General features: G+C 42.6%; 1 protein-coding gene across 1 annotated transcript in view; it reads right to left on the reverse strand.

Annotated features, from left to right (window-relative positions):
- Positions 1–1,824: 1,824 nt before the first annotated feature.
- clmpb (CXADR like membrane protein b) overlaps positions 1,825–24,183 on the reverse strand; it is a 73,507-nt gene continuing 51,148 nt past the window's right edge. The window contains exons 2-7 of the mRNA XM_084350288.1: positions 21,794–21,945; positions 15,327–15,531; positions 12,389–12,556; positions 10,940–11,062; positions 10,291–10,432; positions 1,825–7,097 (exon numbers count right to left, since the gene is read on the reverse strand). Coding sequence (XP_084206414.1) covers positions 6,761–7,097; positions 10,291–10,432; positions 10,940–11,062; positions 12,389–12,556; positions 15,327–15,531; positions 21,794–21,945 — 1,127 coding nt within the window. The 3' untranslated portion in view covers positions 1,825–6,760. The remainder of the gene's footprint in view (positions 7,098–10,290; positions 10,433–10,939; positions 11,063–12,388; positions 12,557–15,326; positions 15,532–21,793; positions 21,946–24,183) is intronic.

A 24,183-nucleotide genomic window follows, 5' to 3' on the forward strand; every position in this document is an offset into this window, starting at 1 on the left:
GAACTTTTCAGAGGGAAGAGATGAATGTCAGTCAATAAGTGCCTGACAGGTCAATAGATATCGCTGACCTTGTTGCCACGGACGAGAGCGTCACGTTGGAGATCAAGAGAATGTTGAGGAGGAAGGAGGGAGAAGAAGGAGCCCCCCCGCCCAAGTGCTGCATCCTCAAGGACCACATGACGTGACGCACTTAGTTATAACAGCTGCACAGACAGGGACATCCATGTCTCTAATGAAATACTTTTAGTATTATTCTATATTCAAGCATCTAATTAATCTATCATGGTAGGAGTACTGAATCTTTAGGTGCATCTACAGAAAACATTCTTCAAGCGTCTCCAATTTTTGGCCCCTGAATGGCATGAAGAAACTATATTCACACATGAAATATAAAGTAGGCAATACAAATCACTGCTAGCTGTTCTAACAGTGTTAAGAGTTGAGGCTACACTCTTCAAGCTGAATTGCTTGTTTTTCAGATATTGGCATTGAAAGCAAAGTTATTACAATTCATCCTGTGGAGTACATGAATTATATATTTTGTACAAATCCACATCGTCAGTGTTGATACAGTTTATTCTCAGAATAAGTGGAATATTTTACCTGCTAGTGGCGGTGTTACAAGAAAACTCACAATCATTAGAGTTATTCGGATTTATTTTGTGTTTTTAAACATTATGTTATTATATATGTATGATGTTATATAGATTGTGAGCAGGACTCTATGTTGGAAAACATAATATATATATTAGATCAGATTAGATCATAGACAGTTAAAATAGAGGATGTCCTGGCCAGTGTGGTAGTGCATAAAACCTGCATTCTTTCTGATGGCCAGCCGGGGGTGACTTCACTGGTTGCAAAAAAAGAAGTCAGATTGTATGTAAGCTTATGAGAAAATTACCTTATTTCTTGCTCAGTAAAATGTTTCCTAATAAGGTTTTGGTATAATCACTAGTTTCAAACCTACTTTAATACAACGTAATGCTTATTTTGTAAATTATGACCCAGTTTAGGGTAAAAACAATGGTAAAGCAGGGTATGTTTTAGGGCATGGCCACCTTGTGACTGACAATGGGTTCTCAATCAAATCTAATCAGGATATCCTCCACTGCTCCGCCATCATGTCGAAATATGGTCATTTATAACCCCCCTCCCCCCCCAAAAAAAAACCATAATGGTGACGGCCATTAATGCCAAAATTGAGATTTAAAAATGGTCGTCTACAAACCGATTGCTGGTGTCATGTTGCATTTACACTCATACACAGAATGAGTGACTACCAGCATTACCCCTAACATTTACAGTCATGCCGCTTGTAAAAAAAAGCACATCACAAGATTTTAGATTGATTGCCTAAATTGTGAAAGTCATGTAATGTAACTGTGAGCAGGAATTGTTTCAAAAACACAAGGATGTTTCTAGACTTGTGACTTTTAATAATATCCATGTTTGCTTATTTTTATGCCTTTCGGGTTAGATTTTTCTGACAAGTAGGTTAACAATGTCATGTTTTTTGGCAGCTGTCAAATGTCCCTTGAGTCAGCCAACTCAAGTTGACTGAATTTGTTGTTACGAGAATACGTATGTACAGTACCTTACAGAGTAACGACTATGAAAAGAGGCCTTGACCCTGTCGCTACCCATTAACATCATTTACACCAACATCGGCTCCCAGACCCACTGCGAAGGAAAGGTTTCCCAAAGTAATCATTACAAATACCTGAGCTGAACGGGACACGTCTGTCTCTCTGTCATGTTAAATTCATGGTTCTACTCTTGCCTAGTATTTTTCAAAATCGAAATCAAGATGCCACGAGACCATTTAAGTTGTCATTGAATATTTTATTTGCAAATGAAAGAGTAATAACTCAGAAGTCGTAAAAATATACATTTTTTTACTTGTGATATTTACATGGATTGTTTTCATCAAACGAACGAACAAAAAGAATTCTGTACTGTTTTACAAAACCAAAGAGAAGCCACGGCAGAAAAACCAGATGAGATTAAACGAAAACCAAAGTGTCTTACATTTCCCTTTAGTGACGCCGCGCTGAGCGTGTCTCCCCCTGACGTCGAAACAATGCAGTCGAGAGAAACAGCCAACCACACAGATCCCGTACAGGCCGGTGATGAGCACAGCACACAAAAAAGTGCAAAGTACATGGATGATAAGTTCAAAATAAAGAAGACAAAAATAAAGCTTCATAAAATTTTCTGTGAATATATTTACAATTGTAGATTTTCTTTTTTTTTTTCTTTTTCTTTTTTCTGTTTTTAGCCGAATACAGTTATGTTACATCAAAGCAAAGCATTCCCGTTCATCTGCTCAATCTCCTATGACATGCAGGTGCCTTTGCTTTCCTTGTTGAGGTTGACTTCAGCCCCGTCCATCTCCTCCGTCAAAAGTAACAATACATCACATTCCCCTGTACTGACGCACGAGGCCAAACCCCAAAGTCTGAGCGTCGCTTTGCCCTGCTCAACAGCTTTAATCAGAAACAGAACTGCTTCATAGAACGTAAAACATAGTGGCTACATGAGATTCATACTCCTATCATATAACGCAGGATAACCATGGATGATTTCATGTTTACTGCACCTTTGAGTGTTGATAATAAGACAATATATAGTGCTGATGGATACTGTTTTAAAGAATGGTATTGGATGTGCTGCTAACACTCTGAGGTGTGTTAAGACTTCCCTCCTCCACCCTCGACTGAGCTGACAAAAGCTCCTTAAAATTCATTTGTTGGAAAGAGCGCAAGTTTTGTCAGGCCACAAAGCTGCACACATGAGCGGAGAGATGCAACGCGAGGGCTCATAAACTGGGGAATCTGCCACCTGAGACTTGCAGTTGCTGGAAAGCAAATCAAAAAGCTTGGAGGAATTTAACAGCTGGAAGACTTGCATCCCATCCTCCACCTCCACTGCTACTTTCATCTGTGGTGGAGGGAATTTCAATGGCAGGAGCCTACAGCCCTGGCTCAATATCAATCCTGTTATACCTCTCCTGATTCCCAGGACAACTCACGCACATTCCCATGACAAAAAGTCTCGAAGCATATGCTCTCCAGATTGTTAAAATGCATAGCAGTGTCTGTCTTTCTGAGTGCATGTGTGTTTGCATGCATGCATGTGTGAGTTTTGTTACAGTAGCTGTTATTGTGTATCTGTATATGTGTGTGTGTGTGTGTGTGTGTGTAGATGTCCCCTGGGTGCTGCAGTGTAGAGTGTCCCTCTCCGTGCTGCATTTAGTATCCTGGTTCCATCAGTCAGTCGTAATACCTCCAGACATTCGATCCATCAAATTGATTCTGAAGGAGCAGAAATAACAAGGATGGCTGTTCTGGCTTTTGTTTGTGCAAACTGTGTGTGTTTGCATGCGCATGAGTGCACGTGCAACCGTGAGTGTGCATGAAGCACACACCTGTGTTTTCCGTGTGGACCTGAATGTGCCACGTGCACCTGTTTATGTGTGTGTATATACAAATTTCACCTGTTTTGTCCTGTGTGTGCGTGCGTGTGCATGTCGTGTGCCTTGAGATGCCATCAGTACAACCAGGGCCAAGTGCATTCTATGTTAAGAGACAGCAAGAGCAGGGAGGGAGCGTACAAGTGGCCTCCAGAGCTGACAATAGTTATGAATTATGGACGTGCTTTAGTCTCGAGACACCACCCCCACAAGCAAAAACATGACTGCTGTCTGTGAAGCCATGTGCAATAGGCATATAAGTCAGTGAAAAACTCAAATAAACACTGCCAGTCTGCAGTCATATCAATTTGGATAGAGGTTACTTTGCCTGACTGGATCCTTCTTGCTCACTGAATGGCTAACATGAGAATGTGTGGGTGTGGCCCAAGGGCTTATACTGAATTAACATGCACACACCCACACATACACACACACGCACACACATTCACAAACATGCATGCATGCATGCACGCACGCACAGACACGCACGCACGCAGTAGCTTCCCTGCTCGAATATGAACTGCTGTCTCTAGTTGAATATAAAAGGCATTTTTCTTTATCTTCCCTTACAGTGGAGTCACACGTGAGACCCAGCGTGTGAAGTCAAACCACGGGCGCTTTTCGGACAGATGTCGGTTTTCGAAACTTTCTGAGTCGTCAAATGTGACAGGTTTTACAAGATGCCATATATTAATACAAGCTATAATATTAAATTGTTCCACACAGTGATAATTTGCTCTTTTTGGGCGCTTAAATAGTTCATCATATCCTGAGAGTAAAGGCCATGGAGTCATTAAAATAAAAACAAGCCTGTTTCCTTTGATAGTATGAACATGCTCGCTAAATTTCATGGCAACCTGCCACTGGATTTTGATCCATCTCGTGCAAAAGTGGAAATTTTTTTGGCCGGATGGTGCGCCAGATTAAAGGTCAGCTTTCACTGAAATATTCATTACGTGCTGACTGCGAATACTCCGAGCATATTTTATGGAAATCTGACAGCTACTTTCCGAGATGACCTGTCAATGCCCAATTTCAAGGAAAAGGTCACTGTGTCACTAAAATCAGAAGAAACCGTATTCAGGGGATCAGTGAAATCCATACATCTCGTGAGAATCAGGCCAGTAGATGTGAAGATACCTTCCGTTACATATGATAATATTTGCTTCACATGAATACCGAGTTCAAAGATAAGGTGGGCTTCACTTCTTAGCACCACATGTGTACAAAAAACACAGGGTTTAAATTCACTCCTGGGTCGCATTTGACTCTTTTGTAAGGGGTATGTCTCCCCTCACATACCCTTATTAATTAAATTAAATGACATCATGTGAGTATATCTATCTGTATGTACAATATAAAACAAGACTGATTACAGAATGTACAGTACATTGTCCCATGGCATGGGATTGCTTTCTCACCATGGATAATTCACTCTGCTTGGTGCTCCCTAGGCTGCGTCTGTTATTACTAGGGCAAGTTTGTGGAGTTGTATATCACAGCATTTGCTACTGTTGACCCTCAAAGCTGGATGTGAACAGAGACTTAACCACTGGTGTGCTGAAGATAAGGACAAAGAAAGAAACCATCAAAGGGAAGAGGGATTGCAAAGGCACACTAGATAGGCTACTTGCCCTTTTTTTTTTCAGATACTTTCAATCAAACTGCACTGGATGCGACAAGTGGGGATTGGCTAGCACAGCTCCACCAATAACCAAGCAGGAGCCGGTGATTCACAGAGACAGCAATCGAGTGCCACTCCATTGTCATGGATCCAGGGAGAGTACTGACAATGATACCATACACACCCTATACAATTGAAGTCTACAGAATCAAACTCCCCGCTCCCTTCATTCAGACATTGTAATTGTAAAATTGAACGTCAAAGTCAATTCTTTGTGCCTTGGCTCGAACATCGATTCAGCAGGGCAGAGGGAGCTGAAAAATTAATGGGATCCACCGTCTTTGTACATCACACATTCATGGTGACAGATTTTGGTTTCAGTTCAGAAATGTAGCAGGTAAACAAAAGAGTAAAAAAAAGCAACAACAACAACAATAATAATAACCCATCCTAGGGATTGGTGGCACTTCTTAATATGGATGAATGGACAAATGGCTGTCTGTCACCCTTTACAACCTGCTCAGAGAGAAGAGACACAGGAGAACAGAAACAAAAGAAAAGAAAAACAAGTCCAGCTGGTCTAATAGACGCTTATCCCCTATATTTAAAGTATTGACTCGCTATAGGCCTAATACATACTACTTAATTATTCAGGGAAGATATTCAGTACCAGAAAAGGATGTCCATAGATGGAGACAGGATGTGGGAGGGAAGGGAAGGGGGGGGGCGACAACTCCATTGATTTGACTCCACTGTCAATGCTACATCCTTGTACCTGAAGTTTCCCCTGCTGATTGGTAAAGCAGATGAGCTGTTCGCGAGCCAGCTGAGTCAGTCTGAGGACCGCTGTGCACTGAGGCGGCTGATGCACACGCCACGCACTCTGCCCGTCCACATGGATGGGCACAATCGGGCCGGCCCATGGGATGCAAAGGGGTTTGTGGTTTCAGAGCAGGTGCCGAGAGCAGCGAGTCGGAGGTGCAGGGTGACACGAATCGGAGATTCACCCCCACACACAAACACCTCCCCCGTCCGCCTCCTGCTCCTGGATGAAAAAAAATCAGTAGCTGTCTGACACTCGTGCGTTCACTTCCGCCGTGTTTCTGCCCCGCTTGTATCCATCTTGTATTTGTCGACAACCAAAGCGCAGCAGCAGCGCGACCCCATTGGTACCTGGCTCGGATATACTTTATTATCCAGCTTTTACTCCTTCCCTTTTTTTCCTCCTCTGTTTTTCTCCACTGCATGCCTAACCGTTTGATTTGATAAATAAATAAAAGCTCTACTAGGGGGGCTTCTTCCACCTCGCTGCACACGGTGCTTCCCTGTGCCTTCCAAAGCCAAAAGAAGGAACTCGGAAAATAAGTTCTGCCTTCAGCCGTGAGACACAAACGATGTTGCATCTCGGTCTTGTTTTTTCTTTTGTTTTGTTGTTTTATGTAATTCAGAAGGGGGCAAGCATGTCTTATTTTCCCTTTTTAAGTATGCATTCATTAAAAGTACTTTTGGACTTAGAGTATTGATTCTTTTAATTACATCCTTTTAACTAGTTGCATTTCTTTGTTTATGGAAGAAGAGTCTTAGTCTTTGGGAGGGGGGTAGGGGGCTTGGGCTGGGAGGGGAGTCTCACATGGCTGCAGGAAAGGGGTCGGCTTTCAGTCCTACACAGTCTGAAAGGCCTTGGTCTGGGCGGGCACCATGAGGGTCGGGGGTGTGGGCCCAGACATGTTCCTGGAGTTGTATTTGGGAGTGGCAGGGGGCTCGGGGGTCTTGGGGGGCACCACTGTAGTGTAGGCTGGTGGGGACTGGGGGAAACCTGGAGGCTGTCCATTCTCCTTGAGAGCTGCTACAGCGGGTGGGCGGGGGCGGTGACCACGCTGGGCGCTGTTGTGCACCATTGACTGGGTGGAGGAGGCACCGGAGCGCGAGCTGCCAGAACGGGACGAGGACAGGGAGTTGGGCTTCACCAGCTTGGCCTTGGGAGCCTCCGCATCCTCCCTGTGGTTAGAAACACACACAGAGCAAATAATGATGACAGGTCCATTTATTTTATAAAAACAGTACATCTAAAAATAGAGGAAGCCCCACACACACACACACACACACACACACACACACACACACACACACACACACACACACACACACACACACACACTTATTCTAAGAACCTAACCCTATTCACAGGGGAGTAGTATTATGAGGGGACCTCATGTAATTCATGAGATTCCCCCCAGCCCCTGAGTTTGTGAATCACATTTGCATGGAATAATGAAATCTGCTGAAATCACTAGTTCCCCAGATACAATTGTTGAAGGAAAAAAAAAGAAAAGTTTTTGCTGAGAACACAATGAAAACTTTCAGGACTGAAGGAGGACAAAAAATTTACAAAACAACCCAAAAGAAAAGAAATTGCACAGCAAAAACAACTTTGACTGTGACTGTAGCATTAATCACCCACACTAAAGCAATTTATGCTGTGATTGTGGATGGTATTGAAATTGCAGTGGATCTTTGCAGTTATTATAAATCACGTCACCGGGTCACCAGGGTGTGCAGGCTGTGAAGTCACTAGGTAATATTATCCCATTGATATCAGGCTGATGATTCTCTGCAGGAGGTCAGAAATAGAAAACCTCTCATGGCTGGCTACCTTCTCATACTCACCACAGAAACTTCTATAATTCTTGGAGGAAAAAAAAAAAAATACAATTTCGAAACAGCGGTGATGTTGCTTCTAAATCCATTCCCGAGAGACATGCGTCACTAAAGCTGCCGCGGTCTGCTCGAGCACATTAGTGGAACGGCTCAGACTCTTAACATGGTATAAAAACAGAAAACACTTCATCACATCTACATTATTTACTCAAAGCTGCCCCTCAACCATGCTACATAATTCATCCTTACATCAGTAAATATGCACCAACACCGACTGCAGTCTGTCACAAAAAAATGCTGTCGCTTCTCTACAAGTGTCATTAACGGTCCACGGGGTCCTCGGATGCACGCAGGCTTAAGAGTGAGCGAATAAACAGTGTGGTCCCTCCTCTCTGATGCCACGCAGGCACACACACACACACAGACACACACAGACAGGTGAAAAAAGGAGGCTCTTAAAAGATAATCGATGGACACTTGACCTTGTAGTTGTTTTTATTTTTAGACACACACGCATAGGCAGGCTTAGAGGCAGAGAGCAAACACATCCAAGCGCACAGGGGCTGTTGGCTGTGTCACTTAGCATTTGACTCGACCACTGTACCTGTGGTTTAGAGTGGTTTCAGTTGAACTGGCGTTTATTACTGTAGCACACATACACACACAGGTTAATGCACCGCTGTGTGTTAAAATCAGTGCTGATGCTCCAAACCAGCCCATGTTCAGCTGAACGGCAGCTACTGTAAATCAGACGTACGATGAAATCGACTTACTTGTGTTTCATTTCATGTTTTCTATCTATTATTTATTTTCTATCATTCTATCTATTATTTATAATCTGTTATTTGCTATATAGTATTTTTGAGTAGTTGCTAAGCAGAGTCAGAAAGCACTGTTGCATGGAACCACAGATATTTACAGTTACAGTATGTGTAGGCATGGCACATTTAATTCTTGTAATATCATATCAGTGATCAGTATGATAACGTATATCTTTTTATTTTTACAAATTCATGTCTAGTTTTCAAACTGGGTTCATATGCTATAAAATACTTAAAGGACCTACAGAGATGCAGCTACTGCACTACTAGACAAAGGTAGCACAAGATTATACACTTTACCCAGTGTTGTAGAAAGTACATGATGGTCACAGTTGAGTAAAAGTAAATATATCATGTTAAAATGTTACTTTGGTAAAAGTGAAAGTCACCCCAGTAAAAGCCGTAAAGTATCTGATAATAAATGTATTTAACTATCAAAAGTAATTTATTAGCAATAAATATACTTAAGTATCAAAAGTACTTGTACAGGTAAATCATAAATATATTTAGATATATCTATATACTGTAAACTATGGGTGGATTGATTGATAAAAGCTAATTTAAACAAAGTAACTACAAAATAAATGTATCAATTCAATTTAGTGAGTAAAAGGTACAATATTTACCTCCAAAATGCAGTGGAATGGAAGGCTAAAGTAGCAGAAATTGTAAATACTCAAGTAAAGTACAAGTACCTCAACTTAAAACTTCAGTACAATACTTGAGTAAATGTACTTAGTTACATTACATCACTGACTTTACCTATGCATGACACTTTAAGGTTTTAAGTGAGTGTGTGTGTGTGTAGAAACACTTTTTTACGACCTTATGAGTTGTTATACTTTGAGGCTATTTATGATACTATGATCTTGTTGCAACGTATTTTCTTTTGGTGTTGTTTGAATCTGTCCTGCTGTGATGTCTTGTTTTTAACTCACGAATGCTCAATCTCCCATCTGCACAACAAATTTACCCCTGGGTACTATAAAGACACCGCAAACCTTGAAACCTTTGTATAAAAAAGCAAGAGAATGTAGACATAAAACTCAGGTTATTTGTTGATCTGACTGTTTTTTGTTTTTTCATGACTCATCTGCCAACTTTTCATACAGTATGTATGTTTCTCATCTCCTACTTAGATCATACTTCTGGGATGTATGGATGCTGCAGCACCCACGTCTCCAGGTGCACTGCCCACAGCCCCAGGTGGCCCAACTTATATTTATATTGTTGCAAGATATCTTTTTTCTTTCACATTATACCCCATACGCCTCTGTCTCTGTTACCAGAGATACATTGTGTAAGCGTGAGATATCCTACTGCATCAGCTAATAATACATGGCTTATGTAAATTTCCCTTCTCAGTCAAATATAATCAGAAATATGATAAGGCGGATATCACATTATTTAAATGCATGTAATTACACAATATTACATTGGGTTCGCACTTAGAGCTGTGCTAGTGTTTATCTGCGGAACAAGTGTAGTGGCAGGTGGTTTCTACAAGACTGCAACAGGTCTGAACTCATTAAAAGTGCAGCTATATTAACAAAGCAACAGCCCCACAGAGATACAGAAATGGAAGAACACGCGCGACTATCTGCGCTCATTACCCCACATGTCCGCACGATTGTAGCATTCTAGCATGCATTTGAACGAGTAGAACAGTCGAGGTGAAAAAAAAAGAAAAGAAGAAAAGAAGATGAGCAAACCTGATCTCATTCGGAGTCTCCTCCTCCTCGTACTTCTTCTTCTCTTTCTTCCGGAAGACGAGCCAGATGATTAATATGACAATGAGGACACCCAGGGATATTCCCACCACGGCACCTGCCACCATGCCTACATCCCTCACATCTGTGAACGTGAAAAGAAGGAAGTAATGAGTGATGAGCGCTGGAGTCGCTTACTGTCAGGTATTATTCACAGTTTTCATTTTCAATCTCGCATCCAAAAATACTTATGATCCGTGCTCGTTCACTGGACATCCTTCTGCACTGCCTGCAGTCGTGCCACAGAGCTCAAATTCAATTTAACACCAAACTGCTGAGCTGCTATATGTGTCATTCTCGGCACACATGACCCCCACTGTTCTGGGCCTCTCTGCAAATGTATTAGCCTGACAGTGAAACATAAAAGATGGGGCAGAGGTGGTGACCAGTATCCACCAAGTTTAGGTTTAGTGCAGTCCCTGTAGTGTTGGAGCACTGGGGGGGAAGAGTGGGGAGGCGGCTGGAGAGGCAGGGAGGGGAATAAATGTATTTCCAGCTGCAGTGTGAAACAATAACCATCAATCAGAGTGGCAGTTTGGTGTGAGGTGAGCGCTGCGAGGTCGTCTCTCCCTCGCCACCCAAAAAAACTCACGCTGCATTGTGACCTCGATGGTGCAGTTCTCCTCTCCCACGTCATTGCTCGCCGTGCACCTGTAGACTCCTGTGCTGTCCATGGTGAGGTTCCTCAGGGTCACGATCTCTGGGTTCTTGAGATCTGGGGAAATGAAACAGCGGTTAGCTATTTGTGCGGGAGTGTCTGCTGTATATTGTTTTGTCCTCAAGTCAATTACATCTGCACGACAGGAGACACAATTGAAATGTATATTACGGCTGGAGAGAGAGAGACAGAGAGATGGAAGGAAGAGCACGAGGGAGGGCGAGACATTGATGGAGTGTTTATTTAAGATCACACTGAGGAGGACTTGGGGAGAGTAGCAGGAGCGTGTCTCAGAGAGCGATGGAGCCCCGCAGCCCCATGGGATATTTTGTCATCCCAACCAATGACAACCATGTGATATTACCTTTCACCAGACCCATAAATAATGGCTGCTGACGCTGTGTGTTATCGTCCAATGAAAACTAATTAGACTGAACAGGTGTTGTTTGGTGGAGGTCATTAATTTGAAGGTTTTTGTCTGCGCAAGTGTCATCACCGATGCCAGTTGAGCACTGGAGGGAAAACTGAGACAGAGAGGTTGGCACTCGGGGGTGTTTGTGCCGGTTTAGAGAATACACAGTTGGGAGAATCGCCCTACCATTAGCTTTCCTGCTATAAACTGTCTCTGTCGCTATTTTGAGGCAGATTTGCCTGGTTTTGATCCAAGAGGAATGCCAGAATCCACACCATGTGAATGAAGTGCGCCTCGGGCTGACTACCAAGCCAATGTTTCATTTGGTACAGAATGTAATGGGAGCTGCCAGTCCAGTCCTGTGTATTACATTTGATTCTCTCCACTTTACACACAATCCAAGACAACACTGTGTTCACACCGACTTCATGCATGCAGGTATAATTCACCAGAGCCAGGCTGACATTTCAATGTCGCAGACATCTTCGTCAGATCACAAAATCAGCCTGGGTCCTCGTGTTTATATAACTCATCCCAACAGAGTACAACTAGAAATCACAGGACTGTGTTCTGTTTGATTTCCTGGGCAAAAAAATGTAGCATGCATAATGCGGTCTTTAGCAGTAGATGGTAGCACTGGTACTGGTCTGAAGATAAGAAAGCGTGCAGAATTAGTGGCCTAATTGGGACAATCTGAGCCTATTTAAGTGCCCTTTAGTAAAGCATTGTAACTGTTAATTAATCTGGTGTATCAGACACTAAGAGAGCATAGATGCTGTGGTCACTGTCTGCAAATGTATGAATGCATGAAGTTGGGAGGAGGTGAAGGAGAGTCAGTGTGCTCAGCACTTCCTCGGATAAATGCAGCCTATAAAAATCACTAATATGAAAATGAATCTTCGTAGCATTCCTCTGCAGAGGGCTTGAATGATGAGTCAGCATGTCAGCGTAGTGCCAATTATCTTCCTTACCTATCAGTGCCAGGTTTGGCAGTTTGCCCAGGCTCTTGCCTTTGTCCAGCACTCGCTCCCACTTGTAGTTGATGGGCTCAGAACCATCGCTGGACTTGCAGCTGAGCTTGACGTCGCTGCCCTCCAGGAGTTTGCCGTCCATCCAGCACCTCGGCTTGGAGGGTTTGACTGTAGGAACACACGGGAGACATCAGAGAGACATTAATAGAAAATGTGGAACAGACGAGGAAACTTTTGCTCTTGAACGCACGGGGGCAAATATACTTTTAGTTATGATTTTAGCATTGCGACCGTTAAGATAATGCTTTCTACCCGTTGTGTTGTGGTGATATAAAAGTGCAAAGTAATAGAAAGACTGGAACAGTAAATATTGTCTGGTCTAATGTCTGTGTCAGTAATTTGTACTCTTAAGTTTTAAGTGTGAAGTAAAAAAGATGCAAATACATTGTAAACAAAAACGTTACATGATGTTTTGCTTTTTTTTGTGTTTTTTCCATTGACAATGAATAAGAGACTCAAAGGTACTCAAAGGGTGGCCTGTATAATGAAATATAGACACATTTAATAATTTTGTACTGTTATTGCTATTATAAAATAAAAGTTTAAATGCTCAAACAAATATTCCATGAGTTCATAAAATAAATCTTCCAGTCATAGTTGATGGATCGGTTAGCGATGATTTTATTCTCAACGTGTCCAGAATGAGCTAAATTATATTTTGCAATAGATTTTCTCTTTAAGTAGAAAACGCACTCAAGCATGAGTTATTCCACAACGTAAAACCAAGTGGAACAGCCCAAAAAGCAGCGCACATCACCTCAGAATACAACACTACATAAAATGGATGGCAAAGGCATAAAAGTGAGATTATAATAACACAAATGGCTTGTTAGGCTGCATAAAGTTGAAATGTTAGACATGCGTTGTAAACTTTATTTGAAGCTCTCTATCTATATCGATAACTGGTGTCATTTTTCTTTAATAAGGTGAATGTAGCACAGAGCTGATGAAACACACACAGGATAAAAAAAACAAACTGTCCCACAGGGAATGGATCAATGTGACCCCAAAGCTGGCGGCTGTGAACGCTTGTGGTAATATGTTCTCCACAGGTCAAAGGTTTGGTCATAGTCCAGTAGCTGGAGGCACAGTACAGTATAGCAGTTGCCTGCTGAGCCCTGTACAGCTGCTCTGCTTAGATGCACGCCGAGAGGCACTGCAAAGCTACACAAGCAGGAAAACTGCACACTACTTTCCCCCTCTCATATTTTTAGATCAATGGTGAACTAAATTTAAACATCTACTCTGTATCTTTTTTTTTTTTTTTACACTGTCATATTAGCGACTTTTGTGTATTTGGCTTTGCCGCTTGTCAGCAAAGTTGCAGTAGAAGTAACTCTGTGAAGCTAAAATGTGGTGAGTAAGTGATAGCCGCTACATAATGCAGAGTAGCTTAAGTGTATCTCTCCCTTTGTTCGTCTAACTCTTCTTTTCTCCGTCCGTCTGTGCATCTCGCAGCTCTGTCAGGGTCAGCTAGGCCTCGCTACAGCGGGAGCATTTGGCACGTGTAACCTCGGACACACACACACACACATACAAACACACCTGTATTTGCCCGTACGCACACACAAAAACGAAAACGCAACAAACGCACAGCCAAACACACACAGTCAAAAATCTGCACATGCAAATCCTCTGCAACAAGAACGGTGCAGGCATCCAGGCATTACCACGCAAGCTCGTACATAAACACATACACAACCACTGGAGGCACGCATAAACTCTGGCGCGCTCACAAACGCATACACTCGCACGCCGTCTCATGCCAAGCCAGCTACCAGCCCGGCTGCCAAGCTATTATCTTAGCGTGGGGAGCGAGAGAAAAAATGCAAATGTTCGTCTCTCTCAAAATCGAAAGTGTCACCGCAAAGCTGAGGGCAATTTGTAAAAATCGAGGCACTAACTCACTGAAATGTCTTTATGGAAGAGAGAGGAGAGTGAGAGCGGGAGGATTAACAGACTGTTCCATTAGAAAACCAATAACCGCGGGTTGAACTAATCTCCCATGATGTTTTAATAAATCGCCTGCTTTTCTGACATTGAGAACGATCTCGCTCCTCCCGCCGGACTTTGTGGCTGGCTTTTGTGGTGCAGCCGCTCCCCCTTTTTTTGCTGTCTGTCCTTCAGAGTTGTTTTTGCCGTTTGAGATATGCAGACGGAGACACTTATTACCAATGCGCTAGCTGCTAAGCCATTTATAACCATCTGTATTTTGGGCGAACGAGGAAAACAAAAGGAAAAGGAAACGAAGGGGATAAAACGTACAATCATGACTTTGCTGTGGCTTCTGAGGCCAAAACAGGCTTTTCTATAGCTGCAAGAACTAAGACGTGACTTGTACAAATAATTTTCCTAAGTAGCTTACGAGTAGTTAGATTGATGACAGCAGCCTTTTTTCAATGTCATTTTCAGCTTCTAAATTTCATTACAGAATGTCCCTCAATGTCTGTTTTCTTGCTGATCTCACAGAGGACACAGATGTATTAGCCTGTGCTACACGCACACAGAGAATTTAACTTGATGCCCGACCATGTAACTCCGGCGCTAACATAATCAATCAGTTCTATGCTCTCCCAGACCCAGTCGTATGTTTCTGGTCTCACCTCATCAACAAAACCAATCCAAACGAACCCAAACAGCATGAGCGAAATCAAATCACACTGTCTGAATCAAATTGAATCATTAGATCAGTCAGCATGACGGAGGAAATGTGCCAGGCTAATGATCCAGTGATTAGGTCTGTGCGTGTGACAGACTGTGTGCGTATGTATGTACAAATAGGTCTGGGTCTTTTCATAACTTGATGGCAGACATACGACAACCCGAGTGTGTGAGTGTGTGTGTTTGTGTGTATTACAATGTGTCTGACAACACTCACCCAGCACAATGAGGTTGACCTGGCTCCAGTGGTACTTTCCCCCAGTCTTGACCTTACAGTAGTATTCTCCAGAGTCGGTCAGCAGCAGGTCACTGATCAGCAGGGAGGCGTCTCCGCCCAGGTACTCCCCTGCAAAGGACAGACGACTGGCCTCGCTGCCCGTCGCCTCATTGGTGTAGACCTGGCCCCCGAAGAAGGTAATGATCTAGTTGTATTGAAGAGAAAAGAGAACATCTGTAACATCTGAAGTGTTTTTTGAGACCAAATCCAAAATACCAAACTCTCTGATGACGGGCTTCCAGTGCCTTCTTCTATAGCACAGAGGGCGAGAAATCACAGTTGTCCAGCCACCCCTTAAAGGGACAGTTCACCCCAAAATCTAAAATGCACATTTTTCCTCTTACCTGTAGTGCTATTCATCCATCAAAATTGTTTTGGTGTGAGTTGCCGCATTTTGGAGACATCAGCCACAGAGAGTCTGCCTTCTCTTGAATATAATGGAACTAGATGGAACTCAGCCTGTGGTGCTCGAGGCCTAAAGTCATACATTTGGAAAACTCAAATGCAAAAGAAAAAATAGTTCCTAGTGCTAGTCCTCTGCAACTAATTACAAAACAAAATATATGGATAAATAGCACTGCAGGTAAGAGGGAGAATATGTATTTTTGATTTTGGGTTGAACGGTTCCTTTAACTTGCCTTCATCCAGTTGCTGGTGATGTCAGTATTTATCTAATAAATGCAACCAATCCCCAAAATAGGACTTTTATATCACTCAACAGCACATTTGATTAACTTCATTTCCATATCCCAGCAGTAATACCCTTGATATATTCCACTGGTAGCCTGCCATTAACATTTCAAAATACATAACTCTTAAGATGGCGTACGTACAGCTCAAACATGTCCACATAGTCCCTCTCTGGCCCACAGGCTTGTGAAAAACAGAATACCAGCACTCACGGGTGACATTGTTAACAATCACTTTTTAATTAACGCTTGGGAAATAATATTTTACAAATGAATACATTTGCTGGAATGTCAGTATTGCACCAGTGTTCATTTAGCTGATTATCTGTGGGCGCTGTTATCTCCTTCTGCTCTTTCTACAAGAGAAGCCGTCAAATTGACCAAATAAAAATCTATTCTTGTGCCGAGATAAAAGATTAAAGTATCCACAGCGGAACTGATGCGAAGACGAGACAGCTAAACGAATGTCTTCCACCTGACACTGTCCAAATTAAGCGAAAGAAGAAATGTGTTATGCTTTCGATTTCTTTCTCCTTTTTTATTTAGCAGAAAATATAAAACATTACTTAAATGGACACTTTAGTGGCATGTGGGTAATGTAAGCGGCGGGTTTTGAAAGCAGCTCATTATGGACAATTTAAAAACAAATCAACAAATCAAAATCAATACAGCAGAGGCAGAGAAATCTACTTTGTTATTCCACACATTGTCCTTCCTTTTTAAAACATGGAGCCTACATTACCCACAATGCAACTTTAGCCAATGAGTGACATCACTGTAGAATATTTACCACATGACATGCAGCTTCCTCTAGAGCCACAAAAGCATTTATACTACTTTTTTGACATATGCATTAATGCTCCCTAAGACATGTAAACACAATTTAATGTGAACAATTGGTGGAGGTACCCTTTAACAGATTTCAATGAAAATTTGAGCAAACCTTTCTATAAATTACTTTAGTTTCACCCAACCACAAACCAAGTTCTTCTTTTGTTTTCTGGTGTGATACTCAACTTTTTGTAGCCTGGCCTGTTTAGAATAAACTGCCATAGCTCTTGTGTGCATTATGCTGCTGTCAGCGTGTAGTGCTTGCTCTATCAAAAAATTAGCATGTGTATATATTAGCATGTTATTTGGCTAACTCGATAGTGTCATGACACATGGATGATGATTAATGAATGAATAATACATACACTTTAGTCCATTGTGTTGATATAAAGAGTAACTTACAAGGCATAACCAACTTTACACATGAAAGGGATGTCACCGAGTGGCTAAGTTGCATTGTGGGTACTGTAGGCACCGGGTTTTGAGGAGGAAGAATATATTGTTTTTGATCATTTGTTTTAAAACTGTCCGCAGTAGTATTGGAGTGTAATGCAAGACAAGTGGACTGCTCTTCAAACTGCCTACATTACCCACAATGCAAATTAGTCACTGAGAGCAATCACTGGGGGATATTTATCAGATTACATGCAGCTTTCTCTGGAGCCACAAAAGGCTTTACTACTTTTTTTTCACTTATGCAGTACTACTACCCAAGACCTGTGAACACACCTTAATGTGTAAGTTACCTTTTAAGTCAGTAGCAATGCATTAGTCATCTTCAGGAAAGTAAAAAACACACCTGGTAATATGAATAAAATGGCCAAATGTGGTCTGAGGTACATTAACTCTATGACTTGATGTGTTACTATGGGAGAACAGCAGGACTGTTAATATGCAATGAGTATGTGCAGGCGTAGGCATATGTTTTAATGTATATATGAATATGCATAAAGTGCACATATGTGTGTAAGAATGTAGGTGTACTGTATATGCTTGCATATTTTAATTCAGATACATATTTGTATAGGTACAGTAAGCCTTTTTTGTCTACATATTATTTTTTTCTTTATGATTTGCTTATCAGAGAACTTTTTAATTTGTCTGTATCACATAATATATAAATCGTGAAACCAGAAAGAAAAACAAACGTAAATGTGAAGTGTATTTGTACCAAAAACACACAATAAGTACAAAAAGAGAAGTTTGCTTTACAATTTGCTACTGAAACAATCTACAGTATTTTTCTTTTTCCTTTTATTTTTAGCACGAGGTTCGCTGATGTTTGCGAAGACTGTTTCAAAGTAAAAATCTGATGATCTGAAATTTCACTGCAGACATCCACCGTCTGCAAACATGCACCGGAAAGCTTTCATTCTCACTTCCCTGCCTGTTTGTGTCTTTGCTTATTTTTATCCTCTCCTTGTTCCTCTTTGCCTCTTTCTCTTTCTCTCTCTTTCTCCATCCACATACACAAACACAAACAAACACAGCTGTCACAGTGGCCTATTACTCAGGGCAAGTGAGAGCCTGCAGATGGGGACTGCTAAATGCCGGTGCCACAGCGCATCAGCGCCTAAGAAACAGGGGCACCTGCTGTGATCACAGGTGACGACTGGCCATTTACACGCACACACGTGCACAGACCTACACACACAAGCTAGTGTCCACGCAAACATGTAAAGTTCAAACGCACTACGAATGCAAACAGACATACATTACCGTGCCGCAGCTGCAGGTGTAGAGCGACACGGCCCTGGCACCTACACAAAGCGGGGCATATTTTAAAAAGCATCTGCCTCTGGACACACTCCTGCTGCTGTCGTGAACTCTGGGCATTTATTACTCACATATACGCGAGTATAGACGACACTGGGTGTGTATGTGCACGTATGCCTCTGGTGATGTCTGGCTGTACTCTGAACCGGTGAGTGTGAGGCATTTAAGAAGAATTTATTAAAACGGCCAGCGGCTGTTTTCACAGTTTGTTTACTCTAAATACTGTACGCACATATGGAGCGTACCCGCCTTCTCTAGCTTTATGAATAAAAAAGTCACTGGATGAAACGTTTGGTTGGGTTATTTTTCTTACTACAGTAAAAGTGTTTGTTTTGTTTTGTTGACTTGCAAGGTTACTTTCAGATGTGCAATAAAAAAAAAACATTTATTATCGAGCGTAACAGCACCTGAACTCTGCCAAGACAAAAATACTAGATTTTCATTTATGTATCTTCTTTTCAATACCTTATATCATAAGATAAAAAGTAAAAGAAAATAATGTATGACAGCTTTTCACCTAACTTCTGATCTAGAAGGGACTGTACTGGATCAGATTAAGTCAAAGCAATGCAAGTTTTATTTATGGGGCTTTACAATCTGTACAGCATACAGCACCCTCCGTCCTTTGTTTTAAAACTGTCCTCCGTAATACATCACATTAATGAATCATATCTGAATAGTAACATACAGAAGAATATGAAATAGAGAAAATTACAGACATCATCATGTTTGCCATTGTGAGGACACTCTCCACTATCTCACTCTATTATTAATGGACGTTAATCAGCTCAGTCACTCACAATTGTCCTGATAACAAATGCCATTAAAGTAGTTCAAAACTGCGTGCTGGAAGGCCGGCAATTTAGCAATTTCTTTCATTGAGCCCTATTATCACAGTGCTGCTGGTATATTTTCTAAGAAACAACGATAATTTGTGGGAAATTTCCGGCTTTAAGCAGCTTACTTTTATTGTCTTACATTTTCTGGGGATAATGACGCCCTTCCAGGTCCGTGTCACAGCTGTCGCTATGGTAACGCACGTGGCTTTCTGTAACTCGTAGTTTCAGGTGAGCACGTTGAATACCGGGACGGGCCAGTCTTTTACGTTTCGTCTTAAGAAGTGTATCCGAACTTTGGTGAGATTCATAGAGTGCAACTCGCGTGCCCTGTCTGCAGCCCCTGTGTGTCCTTAACACATGTAATCTGTACATGTGCTAACAGAGGCTAAATGTTGACAAGATGCTCTTTCCCTCTCAACACGGCCTTCCAGCAGAACAAAAGAATGATTTATTCATTCAGCTACAGGCGCAGTCTCTCTCCTAATCAAATTTTCAGACGTTTGATTTTAATTAATGGCGTCTCCAATGTTATCTTCCCGTTAAATATTCATCGCAATGTGGCAGCCCCCCTCTGAACCATCAAAGCGTAAGACACTTGTTTTCCCCTTTCTTTCATTCCTGGCCCCTCTGTTTCCGCTGCACACACTCCCTTTCTTTCCTATCAGCGCTACGCTTCCCCCGTGCTAACCAACACATCAGTGAATGAGCAAACGTCTTCTTACGAGAGGGGAAATCTCTTTCTTCCGACAGAAGGCTGGTGAAATTTTACGCTCTGTCAGTTATCAGATACTATGTTCAATTCATGGCAAAGAAAGGCGATGATTCAAAACCGGTGAAACGATACCAGAACGTCTTCAGAGGGTGTGAAACTCAAAACCGAGTTCAGGACTATCATAGTCTTTTTTTAGCCAGGTGATGCTTTGCTTAGGACAGAACAGTTGGGCTGCTTTTTAAGGCGGGAAGATATCAGGAAGTCTAGAGTTAGCTGCCATCTACGGATTTAATGTTTTGTGTAGTTTCTAGCTGTTAGGTGGACACAGAACAAAGGAAACACAAAAAAAACAGCACAGTTCCATGTTACCCTAACATCAAGCTGGAAAAGGTAAAAATGCTTAAAAATCCATCCTGTTGGTTACAGCTAGCAGCTAGTAACTAGCTTAGGTGGTAGCTAAGCCTCATAACCGACTGTGTTTTGAATGCCTTAACTCCATTTCTCGAACGCTTGTGTCTGGCTTAGTTTCTCACTTCAGAATGAGTTCAGAGTGTAGCAGAACATGTCACAACGTAAATCATGCATTTGGCTAGGCCTCATTTTGCTTACAAAATAGCTCGACATAAAACTGTTTTCCTTTAATTTACGGGTAAACAATATAAACAGGCAGAAAATACAAAACAGATGCTCAATATGCTCGGCTGTTACTCAATCTGAATGTGAAGCGTTGCAAAAAACAAGTGTCATAACTTGCAAAGAAAGCAGAAACGCTTGAGAGTGACAGATATGCTGCGTAGACTGTCTTTGTCCCATGAGCTAACGATTCGCAAACATCGTGCAAACCCCCGAGAGCGTGTGAGGAGTGTGTGCGTAGTCTGACATCAGTTGAGTGCTGGTCAAGCAGTGTCCGGTAAAAATCTCAAGAGAACCTGAATCTCTGCTGAAGTAGTTTAAAGGAGAAACAGTGCAGTAATGCTGCTAACGCTACGATAGCAGTTTCTAGCTAGCTGTTCTTCCGGTGACTGTTAGTTAGGCTACTGAGGAGCCAATTAGATGGAAAGGGATTTAAACCTTACCTCTGTGTTACAGGTGAAAGAAACATTACAGTCATATTTGTAAAAAAAATAAATAATGCTAATTTAAAAAAAATTAAAGTTAAGAGTAGAGGGTATAAGGAACGAGTTGGGGGACATTCTGCTGCCACAGAAATGCACTAAAACTTGAAGTGCCACAGTAAGTTTGGGCATTGGGTTAATGTGCAACTATTATGGGTCCTGGAAATCAATTAGCATGACTTGGGCTAAATGGAGTAAAGATGGAAGATAACTAAACAAAGAGAGAGACAGGAAAAGAAGCAGTTCACTAGCAAAGGTCACAAAACCTGTAACCTCATGACTCAAAAAGCAATCACAAGTGTGTGTAAGTTGTTCTGGCGCTTATGTTGTGTGTGCCCTTAAGGAACAGGTGCTGTAACAATACGTCTTTCTCATCACAGTCATGATACAGTGAACTTAAAATTACAGAGAGACTCTTTAAAGTTAATGTGTCGACACAACTCACCACTCTCTGTTTGGAGTTTGGCTTCTGCAGTAGCCACTCGATGTCGAGAGAGCCGGACGACGGGAACTGATGGTGGCATGGCAAGGTGGCATTGTCCCCGACGACCTTCTTCATCTCCGTCTGGGCACCCGCCGTCAGCAGGCTGAACAGAACTGAGGAAGAGGAGGAGAGAGGCAGAGAGATGTCAGACGGGGACACCGGCTCGATTCAAACTTGAGACAAGAGGCAGATGCTGCGGATAGGAAGGAAGCAAAACCGTGCAGATAGAGGAAATTGAGACGGAAAGACGCAGCGAGAGATATGACCCAGAATCCCAATCACTATCTGACAGATGCTGAGATACGTCTCACCCGGACACTGTGGAGAGACGGAATGGGGTTTCTTTTGATACAGGAAATAGATTTTGTCATAAGAGGTCAGAGAGAAGTATTATGATGATCTTTTCGATAACCCCTTTTGACAAGGGCAAAAACACAATCTTATTCACAGAAACAGCTGGGGGGAGCGGTGGCCTGGGAAGGAAAGGTACACAGCTTCTGACACTGTCTGAACATAGACCCATCTGCTGAAGAGAAAACTGAAGAGATACAGTAAAGCTATTGAGTCACTTGAATTACCAACATTTTCCAAATGATTCTGACAAAATGGAAAACAGATTTCGATCCACAACTATTACAAACGTAACGTGCAATCATAATTACGCACATACCCAAGAATCCACAGTCTACAGTCACAGAGAAGAGCTTGGGTTGCAGTAAGAGTGTGTGCACAAGTGAGTGACTTTGGGCACCAGCCAGACTGTCAGGGCCTGTGTCTCGACGGGGGAGCAGCAAGGCTAATTTATTGGAGGATGCTGGACTGCCCGGCGGGCTTGAGTGGAATTAGCCAGAGGCGTCACGGGGGTTTGCTGGAAGCTCATGCTGTGGATGGTGTTGGTGTGTGTGTGTTTGGGGATGGGGTGCGGGTGCTCCGCCGAGATATTCGACCCCCTCCACCTGGTAGAAAGGCTGTACAATACTGCAGAGCTCCAGTAAGCTTACACGCTCAAATGTGGCAGATATTTTTGGCTCTCCAACATTTAACTTAACTACCCGCCTTTAATTTAATCGCTGAACGAGCCAATAGCTCCCAGGGATTCTGAGTGCTTAAAATAAAGTTATCCAGCCAGCAGATGCTCATTTGGAATCATGCAGGAGCGTGTAGGTTGTGTAAATATTGTTAGATCTCCTTTTCATTATCATGCTGCTTAATAGCTTGGAGGTTCAATATTTCCTCCTATTTGCACAGAATAAATAAACATGGCGGTGTGGGACGTCTGAACAAAGACTATGTTCAATAGCAGGTGTTATGTGTGCGGTAGAGTGATTCAAGCCAGAGCCGTTCGATGAAAGAATGCCTTCGTGCCTCAACGGACACAATCACATGCTGTCAAATGTTCCACAGGAGGCCAAATGTGGCCTGTGAATGCATCAGCACTCACTGGGCGCCTGTCCACTTGCTCCCCGGTCCACCCATGAGCCAACACCCTGCCCCAAAAGTGATCTTTGGGCCAATCAAAATGTCAGCTCTGCGCCATGAAACCAATGAGTCAGTGCTGACGCGGGACACAGGGGCGAAGAGAAGCCTCAACCCAAACCACTCCTTCCATATGGATAACTTCATCTGCTGGACTTCAGCAGTTCTTCAAGTTTTGTTTAAGTGTCTGTCTCTACTTTGTGAGTCTTCTGCTATAAACCCGAGGAGCTCGGGGCTACTCACTGTCAATCATGTTGAAGGTTTCCAATTGGCATTCACCAGTTGGACGCAGAGAGAGACAGCACTTGACTGTTGGCATAGAGACTGTGCGTCCGTTTTGGCAGCCCGGGAGTGACGGGACAAATAGCTGAGGCCCTTCTGCTCTGTTGGACCACCTGCTCACTTCAAATCATTAGTCAGCAGAAAAATAAGGGCCACCCGTCCTCACAGAGTGGCCCCTGGACCCGGAAGGTATCCCCCGTTTATGACTTTTTAATGCCGCATTTGCAGGCTCATTCATCTTGTGGGCTCCCTGCCGATTATAGCTTGGAAGTCAGGAAAGAGAGCGAGCTTTGCAGTGTGAAGAATATTCAAGAGGGAGAATAGTCACACCATGTGTGTGTGTGCGGTTAGTTGGTTGGATCTAATGGTGCGAGTTAATGATCGGTGGTGCTATAAGGGTCTTCTGGGAGACCTGTGCCCACCGTCTACCCTCTGCTCCTCAGGCTGGCCTCTGTAATCAGTGCTCCCACGGTCATCGGCAGCCCCGGGCTGAACCCAGCACTGTGTTGCAGGCCTGATAAGAGCTCCCTGCTCCCCTTCTCACCTCCCACCTACTACTTAACTGCCCGCCGCTTCAACTGTAGGCTCTGTAA

The sequence above is a fragment of the Pagrus pagrus genome, assembly GCF_965226575.1.
Source record: "Pagrus pagrus genome assembly, chromosome: 4".
NCBI classification, from domain to species: domain Eukaryota; kingdom Metazoa; phylum Chordata; class Actinopteri; order Spariformes; family Sparidae; genus Pagrus; species Pagrus pagrus.